This window comes from Anguilla rostrata, chromosome 1 (genome assembly GCF_018555375.3).
Source record: "Anguilla rostrata isolate EN2019 chromosome 1, ASM1855537v3, whole genome shotgun sequence".
Classification (NCBI taxonomy): Eukaryota; Metazoa; Chordata; class Actinopteri; order Anguilliformes; family Anguillidae; genus Anguilla; species Anguilla rostrata.
In genome coordinates, this window is record NC_057933.1 from 32,864,583 (window position 1) to 32,876,271 (window position 11,689).

The 11,689-nt window shown below is 39.4% G+C and overlaps 1 protein-coding gene across 3 annotated transcripts in view; it reads right to left on the bottom strand.

The window, feature by feature from the left end:
- The window catches only part of LOC135254868 (SAM and SH3 domain-containing protein 1-like), an 85,377-nt gene extending 74,013 nt beyond the window's left edge, over positions 1-11,364 (bottom strand). For 2 of the 3 annotated variants that reach the window (XM_064335453.1, XM_064335445.1), the window contains exon 1: positions 9,608-11,364. In XM_064335453.1, coding sequence (XP_064191523.1) covers positions 9,608-10,105 — 498 coding nt within the window. In that variant the 5' untranslated portion in view covers positions 10,106-11,364. The remainder of the gene's footprint in view (positions 1-9,607) is intronic. The other variant, XM_064335461.1, reaches the window with a different exon arrangement.
- Between the last annotated feature and the right edge of the window lie 325 nt (positions 11,365-11,689).

Below are 11,689 nucleotides of genomic sequence, written 5' to 3' on the forward strand. Positions count from 1 at the left end.
ACATCATACATTTTGCTTTATATATTCAACTGTATATTCACCTTACAAATTATTTTTTAATTATTTTTTAAGAAAGATGCAAGGTAGCTACAGCACATTTTTCATACTGAAATGCTCTATATCAAACAGAACATTTAGAGGCAGAATTGAATATATGCATAATAAATGCCACATGACAAATCACATTTATTATAATCTTACAGAGTGAAACACACTAATGATGCATTGTTATCATCAGAGTGGGGGAAGAGGAATTGAATTATTATATTTAAATGTTTTTTATTTGAATAAAAATAAATTAATTATGGTGCTTTAGTTCTGACAATACTGTTTTGATGGTTTCATCATGGCTAAAATGAAATTAGCACTGCTGAATGTTTGTCATGTGCTTTCCAATTTCCCTTTTGGAGGAAGCGAGCAATGTTGTCCACATGAACTAGGCGAGATGCTATCAGCTCTGTTATCAATAATAAAATAGTGGTAGGTCCCATTAACGTTTCTGCTTTTTCATCCATAGTTAATAATCTACCCTCCCCCCTGCTCAACCTCACCCCACAGAAGCCAAGGGCCACACTGAGGGTCAGATGGAAGATGCAGCAGTTAAGCGCTTGTAAAGTTTTCTGGTGGGGGATGGTGTTAAATATTAAATTATCCATCTGAAATAGTAAGGAATGATCCCTGGACACAAGTGAAAAGGTCACTTTGAGTTGTTAGACATAATTTGGGCAAGATCACATTATTCTGCACACATAAAATGTAAGTACACCCTGGTCATATAGAAAAACAACCTCTAGCAGACATGCCCCTAGGCCCATTCTGTTATACGAACAGCTGCCTGTCAGAAACCCTTTATGTTTCAGTGGATGCCCAGTAGAGGCTTTCTGACATGCCTGTATATTACAACAGTTTACTTCATTCTTTATCATTTTAATGTTTATTCTTTTCCATTTATTTGTAGTTTCACACACTCAATAAGACTCACTTAGTTTGGAACAGTTATATAAAATTTCATTAGAGAATTACATTTTTCAGGGATACAAGCGGTGGACATAGAATGCACAAAGCAAGTTCTGTCAGGAAGCTCAAAATTGCCGCCAACCAATTGGTTAGCCACAGTAACCGCATATTCATGCATTTCCATAATCAACCAACTGCTTACCCATCCAATCACAGGCACACATCACCAATAGAGCGCCTTTTTATAACCAACAATCAGACCTCTTAGCGCTGCTGCTCAGAAGCACTGAAAGGTCTGCTTTGCATGCTTCACTGCTGCTGCTCAGAATTGCACCCACCCTCCACCACCCCAGCACCACATGTTGGTTGGATCAGCTTTTAGATACTGGGGGGTATTCTAGTATTCCTCCTGTTTAGTAGGGGAGATGTATAGTACTCCCAGTTAGATAGGGTTGTGCATGCTCGTGCATGCACTAATACCTGAAGCAGATCCATTTAGTGCCAAAACTAAAAAAAATGTATTTACATATTCATGTAAATATTTTAATACGTGAGTTGTCCAGACTGAAATGGATTTGTGCATTTTTTAAAAATTTTATCACATATTCATGATTTTGTATATTTTTTGTGTCCTTCAGTCATTATATAGACAATGTGCCTGTTTATACAGGCCTGCTGCACAACTGCAGCATACCTGACAAAGACTGGTTGAAATGTTGCAGGTTGAAATGTTCTTGTTATTTTCTTGCCAAGAAAACTTGGTCATTCAAACGCTGTGTAGCTAATGGTTTCTTTACTCTTGCAGCCTTGTTACTTCCTATATCCACCTCAAGATATTCTTAGCTGTCGATGGCTTGGATTCAGTCAACATTTGCTCTAAACTTTGACTTTCAAATAAACGCAATAAATGTGTTACCTTTTCTTTACACATTTGATGAGATAATCAAAATGATTGCGTAATAGGCCAAACTATATTTGCAAGAAAAAAATCTAACAAAGTTAAAGGAAAATGTTGATTGAATTAATCTTTTCAGTGAGTCTCTGCCTTTCTTCTGTTGCCTAAATGGTGCTGACCAAGTTCAGCGGGAATGCTTGGGAGAGCTCCTGCCAAGGATGATGAAAAAGACCAGCATCAGATTGCTCAGCTGTTCCACTACACATTTGGGTCTCAGTCACAACAACTCCTGGAACTTCCAGGGGAATGAAAAATAGCAACAACAAAAAAGAAAAAAAAAAGAAAAGAAAAGAAAGGAAAGAAAATTTGCTTTTGGCCTACCTGTAGTTCTATGAGGTGGCCCTGTCTGAAGGAATGTGTGTGATTAATGGGCCTTAACAGGTCTGCCTGATTGGGAGCTCATATAAAGTAGAAAATGTATATAGAAATGAATGTATACAGAAATATGTTTAAAAATGGCAAACCTTTCTAGGCAGCAAGCAGTATAGAGAATATGCAAACCAAGTAAATTACAGCCAAGAAAAATGGAAGAGGCTGGTGAAAATGCAGTGCAAACAATAAGCAATGCAAAGGAATAGTAGGTGGGATATAAAAACTCTTTATGGAGAAGTGTACTGTTTGTGATGGCTATTACCAAAAACAACTGTGAGTCTGAGAAAGAGGTAGTTGTCAAACTATTAATCACAGGACAAAGATGCAACCTCTTTCAGCCAAGCTGATCAATTACAGTAATAGCTTAGGTTACACATAACATATGCACACAGATGGGAATTCTATGGAGATACAGATCATACTATAACCATCTTTTCAGAGTATCATTGAGGAGCCGCACCCAGGAACCAAAAGCATTCTGGTTGAAAGCCCAGTTACATACTGTAGGTGTTGAGCTACAATTTCTTTATCAAACAACAGCATTACTCCACTTGAAAAAAACAGCTATATTAGCTAACCTATATATCTATCTTTATTCAAAAAATGCTGTTGGAGATCTAGTTGCACTAGCTTGACATCACAGCGTGGTTATTGCCAAGTAAAAACTATCATGGTAAATCTGGGATGATTTACTAACTGTATGCACATTCTGATTGTCCTGAAACTCCTGGTGTTTGGGTTTGACACACATACGGGATTAACCCATCTGTTGGGATTGTGGGTCCAGACCTCCATCTGCTGCTGTTGTCAGATCTTGGGAATCACATTTTTAACTCCTCAGCCAATAGGGTAACGATCCCATCAGCAGGATGGAATCGTGGGGCAGGAATTCCCCTAGCAGGACTAAGACCTGTGGCAGGAGTTTTCAGCAGCAGGAAAAAGACATGGAGCAAGAGAAAGGTTCAGTTAAGTCAGCATACCAAGCACCTTATTCAAGTAAAAGGGTGGGACATCGCACAACTCGCAACTTACAGAATACTTAAAAAAACATGATGATTTTGATATGATTTTGGTCAAAATGAGATACAGTAAGTGCTTATTTGGATTCTTGAAGTACTCACCTACTGTATCATTCAGCTATCATTTCCTTAAGTGGCACAATGTGCAAATATGAATAAAATCAGAAAGTTTGGTAAATTTAGCTGCCATTCAGCCAAGTCTTCTTCATTGGTGGAAAAAGAAGTAGCTATGCAAATGACATACGTCAATGAATGAATGCACGTCAATGAAAATGACATATATGGTAATTACTTCCTGATACAAACATAAGAGAGGTGAAAAATGTTGCTTTACTATTTGAAAACTTTGGTGAACAACACACGTTTAAAGGATAAGGCTCAGGTCATTTACAAATGTTCTTATCAACATATTCTATCAAAAGTCTTACAATGCTTCTGTCCAACTCTCAATACTGTCACACAGTCTCCTACCCCATTACCACTCAACCAAGAAGCCATTCATTCAAAAGGTGTGTTAAAATAATGAAATACAGCTCAGAAAGGCATATTTTCATTTCACACAATCGATTATCACGAAAAACATAGCCAGTTTAGTTCTTACCGAATGGACCAAAATGTTCATTTTAATGGGGGTTTTCACGTTGGTGCCAAAACTGATACTTTCTACATATCAAAAAAGCCATCGCTGTCACTTCTTAAATTTGTTTCGGTAAAATGATAAAGGCAAGGTTCATTTTAATGATGAATTATGTTGACCAAAGCAACAGTACAGTATGTCTCTTTGACTTGTTTTAATAGTTTTTCGGACAACAATGAAGTTCTACTACCAGGATATTGGCTATATAGCATTGGCTAGATGGACAATACTTGTTGCTAGAATACATTCCTGGTAGATTTTGGTCATTTGATAGGATATGTTGATCATAAGAAAAATATAAAACTATGCTGCCCTTATCCTTCAACAACAGATTGCAGCAAAAAAAAACTGCTGCTGCGCTCAACCAGATTCCCAACATGAATCTCCACAATGCAGTGGATAGAACACCGTGAGAAGGAGTGAATTTACTTTCTTGAGACTGACTAAGGAGAAATACACCGTAGGGTCAGTGAGGAGGAAGAATTTTTCATTATGTTCTGTCAATCCCAACAAGTGATACCTCGTTTTGTAGTTCTGATCTTATAGCTTCACAGCAAATGTAAAACAATAAATATTTAAAAATATTTTTAAATATTTAAAAATTCAATTCAATGATCCCTCCTTTACCATGTTCGTTCACAAGGTTGCACATGCTACTCCAACAACCAGGACCTCAGTGTTTATCCCTTCCATGCCCTCCTCAGATTTCACCAATCAGACTTCAAGGCTTTACAGTCCCACACCTCAATATGCTTTTTGTGTGTCCACTTATCCAGACAGGCATGCCTAGGTGGAAAGTATTGAAAAAATAACTCTTACACAGACTCACATAACCACGGCCCCATGGCCCCAGTACGGAATATAATCCATTTGCCTATGATTTATCAACATTGTGCCAATGAGCAGGGAATATATGATGGAAAGTTGCAAGTGTTCATTACATTACATTACATTACAGGCATTTGGCAGACACTCTTATCCAGAGCGACATACAACAAAGTGTGTAACCATAACCAGGAACAAGTATGACGAAACCCCTAGAGAGAAGTACCGGTCCAAGTGCAGGGAACAACCACATAGTTCAACTTGGACCCTGAAGGTTAAACTGATTAACACTAACAACGAGAACGGCAACAACGCAGTCTATGGAAAAAATACAAGCAGTAGTTAAGACAGTTAATGCACCTAAGTCACCTACGAAACAGCTGCCTAGTTACAACCCTAAGCTTACAGTCATTTACAGGGGGGTAGGGAGGGATGGGGAGAGGTGCAGCCTGAAGAGGTGAGTCTTCAGTTGTCGTTTGAAATGGGTCAGTGTCTCAGCTGTTCTGACCTCCACAGGGAGGTCATTCCACCATCGTGGGGCCAGAACAGACAGGAGACGTGTTCTGGAAGTGCAGGTGCGAAGAGGGGGAGGTGCTAGGCGTCCTGAGGTAGCAGAACGGAGGGATCTGGCTGGCATGTAGGGTTTGAATATCTTGTGGAGGTATGCTGGGGCTGATCCCTTGACTGCCTGGTATGCTAGGACCAATGTTTTAAATTTGATGCGAGCTATAACAGGCAGCCAGTGGAGGGTAGTGAGCAGGGGAGTGACGTGGGAGTGTCTGGGGAGGTTGAAGACCAGACGAGCCGCAGCATTCTGAATGAGTTGCAGGGGTCTGGTTCAAATCCCATTAGGAACACTGCTGTTATAGCCTAGCCTCAGTTGCATCAATAAATATGGAGCTGTCCTAACACCAAATCTTATTATGCACACTACCATTGTTCAGGATGTTTGTTAATACTGAATGAAAAAACGAAGACAGAGATAGGCATGTTCCTCATTTTAATATGCTCATTAGCTCATTTTTCGACTTACTCTACACTTTATGCTCTATATCTCAAATTTGTGTTGACCTGTTTACTATCATTTTTGTCTAGTTTTTAATTGTGTTTTTTCATATTGTGCATACCCCATCTACTGTCATGATATGGCCACATTGGCCCCTGCATGGGTCTTTTCTGAATGTGCATGAGGCCAAATTGTTTCTAGTTTGAATACTGTGTATATTGTTCATTATCACACCATATAAAGAATATAGGTTTTCACAAACATAAAGAGAAGGGCAATAAGGCTGGTCTTAAAGAACACTTATAAGAGAGGCTTAAAGAAACTTATTATCAGTATGAAGAAGATTGTGGAATTTAACATTGTAAGGGGGACTAAAAGGGAGGACACAAGGATAGCATTATTTTTTACACTTAATCTATTTTCAATTTTAATGTATTTTTTAAATTATAATTTTGTTTGCATCATTGTCTGTAATGTCAAAGCTGTATTTTCAATGCATGTAAGCAACATTTAATTTAAGCTTATAATTAGTATAGATTTAGTACCACAAAAGACCAGTCAAGGGCTGAATGACCTGTTCTTATTATTATAATAATGTTCTTATGTGGGAGAAATGCAGGTCACAGGAATGGTATGGCAACAATATTTATGGAATTGATTGTGATGCTGCTTTCTGAGTGACAGCAAATTCTGTTCCCTTTTACCTCATGCCCAGCATTACAGCTCCATCAACATGAACCATGTCACTGCTAAACACTCTTAATGGAGCTCACACGCTAGATGATGTTCTGTGCTGACCCTGTGGCAAGAGATTAAGAGCCTTAGTGTGCTTCACACACAAGAGCAACAAGCACTTATGCTGTAAATCTCTATTTGCATAAGGTTTAGTATATGCATGAAATAATGCTGTGCGTCCACTTAAAAATAATGATTGAAAACATGACATAAAAGAATCAATCAATTCATATTAATATTAATTTATTAGGATACGCCGTGATGTGTGACATCTGGGCTGCGTCCCAAATGACTCACTTGTTCACTCATTCACTATTCCCTATATAGTGGAAAATATGTAGCACACTACATAGGGAGTGAGCGGCAGAACAAGCGTTTGCTTTGGGACGCTGTTGTCATCACCCTGCGCCGCTACTATCTTTTGAATATCTGTCGCACAATAACGGAAATTGCGTTTGTTATTGATGTGGCGAGAAAGCGACGTTATTTTTTGGTCCCTGATAAAATATTTTTTGAACGTAATCTGTACATGTATATAAGAAATTCTCGGTAAAATATTCATTAATATTGGCATGGACCAAATGTATAGCAATATACTGTTAAGAAATCTTTTATCAGGGGCCGAAAATGCTTCTGTTAAATCACCGCTTCTGATGTGATTTAACAGAAGCATACTGGGTACCTGGCTGCGTTTATCCACAGCTTTTCTATATTCACACTAATTTACAGCAGATCTGAATTAATTATATATTTGAAATATGGTCCTGTAGATCCCTGATAATTTACAGCAAATCTTTCCTGTCAAAATGTACAATCATTTGTAGAATAGTTTCCTGAATATTGGTGAAACCAGATTTTTATTTTTACATTGTTGGTAATATGTAGGAATTTGACTGGTGTCTAAAGGGTTAACTGTCTCCATATATACCATCCTGATAAGTTACTACTGAGATATCACAGAAGGCATGCCTGTGTAATGAAGGAGCAATGGCAGCCAAACAGGGCTACGGCTATGGCTGACCTTAGGTCAATGAACTGTGCATATTTTTCAGATGTAGCATGAACCAGCATATACATCAATCTTCAGACAGTGACCATGATGCTCAATGCATATGCCCTGGAATGTGAGCTGAAAAAGATTCTGGGGAAGGCAATGGCAGATGGCAGCTTCCAGGGATGTCATCATATGACGTTATGCGAAGCTTTGGTCACGCAACATATGAACGCAAGGAACAGTCAGCTGAGGTGATGAGCTCCTTCTGAGATAATGACACCTGATCTCAGATAGCCAAACTCAGGACAACTGATACCTAAACTCAATGGACATAATTTACATATAATTATTACTGTTATTTAGAATGTTACTTCCAAAAGTATGGTTTCTAAAAAAATAAAAATAAAAAAGTGCATAAAAGGTGTATTCAAAACTCCGTATTCCATATATACTCTATATAACCAAAAGTAGCAGGGCACCCCTTGGTCTGGGACAGTTTTTCATGGTTTGGGCTAGGCACCTTAGTTCTAGTGAAGGCAAATCTTAATGCTACAGCATACTATCACATTTTAGACAATTCCCTGTTTCCCCAACATTTTGGGGAAGGCCCATTTCTGTTTCAGCATGACAGTGCCCCCAGGCACACAGCAAGGTCCATATATAAATGGCTTTGTTGAGAACGGTGAGGAAGAACTTGACTGGCCTGCACAGAGCCCTGATCTCAATGCCATCCAACACCTTTGGGATCAACTGGAAAGCCAACTGCAAGCCAAACCTAATCAGTGCCCTACCTCACTAATGCTCTTCTGGTTGAATGGAAACAAATCCCTGCAGCAATGCTCCAACATCCAACATGCTCCAAAGCCTTCTCAGTGGAGCTTATTATAATGGCCAGATTAAAGTTTGTTAAAAAAATACATTAAAAAACTCTAGAGTCCAAAAACTCGCATGGGCAGATTGAATGAATATTAACATGTACTAAAGTGATGGAAAGAGGAAAGTGTGAACAAAGAAAGGACCAGCTCATGATCTAAAGCACCCCCCCCCCCCCTCACCTGTGAAACATGCTGGAGGTAGTGTTATAGCTTGGGCATGCTACTGGAACTGGTTCACATGTCTTTATTAATGATGTGACTGCTGACAACAGCAGGATGAATTCTGAAGTGTACATAAATATCTGGTCAGATCACACAAAATGCCTGAAAACGCATCGGGTGGCGCTTCACCTTGCAGCAGGAGAGTGAGCCCAAATGTACTGCTACTGAACCCAACGAGTTTCTCAGGGCCAAAAAGTGTAATGTTCTTGACTGGTCAATCACCTGACCTGAATCCAGCTGAGCAAATTTCACTTGCTAAAGAGAAAATTGAAGCCCCCCCCACCCCAAACAAACAGGAACTTAAGGTGACTACAGAACAGGCCTGGCAGAGCATCACCAGGGAACATACCCAACATCTGGTGATGTCAATGGGTTGTAGACTTCAGGCGGTCATAGAATGCAAAGGATTTGCAACCAAGTACTAAATACGACAACTTCATTTAAGATTATGTTAATCTGTACAATTTCTTATGGTCTCCTAAAATGGACTACCAATGAAAAGGCTGTAATTCCTAAACAGATCACCAAATATGGATATTAATAACCTGAGAGCTGACAGTCTGCATTTTAACCTCATATTCATTGTTGTATTTCAAATCCAATGTGCTTGCGTACAGAACTGAAACAATAGAAACTGTGTTACTGTCCAAGTACTTACTCACTGAGTGAGTGTGTGTGTATATATATATAGAGAGGGACAATTAAAAAAAACCTGAATAAATGAATGAAAAAACATAACAAATGCAGATGCTTCCATACAGGTGTACTGCATGATACAATTAAGCAATTAATACCCTATCATGCTCTGTGGCATGTATAAAAATGCTGAGCAGGCCCAGTTGACCTAAATTTTGGATCAAAATGTTTCATTATCATATCCTACAGTAGGCTGCGTTCTAGTGATGGGAAGTTATATTGGAGTGTCGGTCTCCTCTTGTCATTTAATAACACTAAATAATAATAACGTTATAAGGAAACTTATTAAAGAAAATTAGCAAAATGATACTTACCTTCTTAGAGTAGGGAAGCTGGCAGAGGTTAATTCTATCTTTAGCGAGTTTATCTCTGATCATTATCTTCAGTTTGAGTTTGGGATAAATAATTGGTTCTTTACGATTGTCGACATTTCTGTTCACGGGGTTTCCCCCCCGATTTCTTTGAACCTGATCGACTTTGGTCTCGGTCCATGATCTAGATCCTTTCAGTCTGGATGCGCGGTACTCTGTCTTGCGGGAGGTGTACGTATCCGGGGAGGTAGGCATCGGCTCTAAGGTGAAGTACACACCGGTGGCCGTGTCTTTATCTTCTTCTTTCAGCCTCTCTACCGCGGCACGAATTCTCTGCCTATGGTGAGGACTGAAGACACCTATAGCATCCAAATCGGGGTCCCCAATTTGTTTACATACTTCCAAGTCATCATATCCATTGTCAACGAATGATTCCGCATACTGACAAAGCTGAAGTGTCTTAAGCCATTCGTACACAATGGTGGGACCGTTGCCCGTCATTCTGGGCCAATGCAATGTTTACTTCCACCTCAGATCAATACTTAAGTAGAATAAAATCCATACATGAAATGATTAGTTATAAATGAATTGCACACCGGGATGCGGGCATACCCGGCGCATCGTAGATCTCTTCTCCATTCCCGTTGGCGCGTGCGGGGGCACACATTGTAAACACAGTCGATAGTGTCGCTACATCCAGTTATTATGAATGAAGACTTTATCAGCAGAAAATTTCATCAAAATAGAATCGTTGTCCAATTCTCAAAGCAGTCCCTGTTATACTAAATCAAGCCGTAAACTACCTTTCAGGTAACCGTTTGTAGTGTGACAGGACAATGCTGACCACATCGCACTCTCAAAAAGCGAAATTCACAATCATTAACTGTAGGCTACTTTCTATAGAGCAAAAACAACGTATGCCAAATCAGCCTTACTGTACGTTTATTCAGACCAGTCCAGGGCAACACATCCTTAAGCTTTATCTCCTGTGCTGTACCTGTCACTCTCGGTCGTAAATTTAGATAATTCTACAATATTCATTCTTGTGGGAAGAAAATCGTGTGCCGGAATCCGTGCCATGGCTGCGTCTGTATATGGAGAAGGTTTTAACATACGAATCATTATACACAGACGCAAAACCTTACTTTTCAACGCTTCCCTCTTGATTTCAAATAGAAATCTTGATATTTTTATTTCCTGGATGCAATGCTGTGCGTTGTGCATAACCGAATGAATACCACTCAGTCCCTGGCGTTATTATGTGTAGCCCGCAGGGAAGAGCTCAATGAACGCAGCGTCGCTCCAGCTACGCATATACTGGCTACTGCAAAATCCAGCTTTCCAGCGTTGTTGTTGAAAACGACTGAGCGTTTAAAAATGGTAAGGTTTTTCAGATTTTCTGTTTCTGTTTCTGTATTATATCCGGTGAAATTGAAGCTGTTCGTCTATTATTAAGCCGTTGCCATGTTGTTCTTTATCATACTCCGGATCTGCAGTGCAATCCCACATCACCAGGTCTATACATTGTTACTGGTGAAAACTTTCACAGACAGAGGACAGAGAAAATCATGCACTCGGATACGTTCTATTTATTTCACAATTAATAAGACACGCTTACTTCTGTAGTCAAGACGCATTTTCTCCTCTGTCGCCAGTTCGAAGTTGGTTCCCTGAGCTTTTCTGTTGACTATTTCAGTGCGCAAGTACTCTACACTATGCCGACTTATTATTCACTATCCCCCCCTATCGGAACTGGCTAAGTCCACCGTGACCTAGCGTTAAACTTCCTTTCATAAATTAACAGTACAATACTGTCAGCAATGTTGTCAGTACGTTACTTCTAAGCATGTACTCTAAATAAGTGTTTTAGTTGAATTTGGAGGGGGCATGCTCCACGCCTATACAGCATCGAGAGTTTGGCACTAAATAACCAGTGATCACAGACTCTCAGCCCTTAAGAACATTCACTTCTGACCTCATGTAAACAGTCGGAATTCACAAACAACTTCACATGTCCGTACAAAAAGGCCCCAAACTTGAATTATTTTGTGTTTTCACCTTTCTCTGGCAGATTGCATCATCACA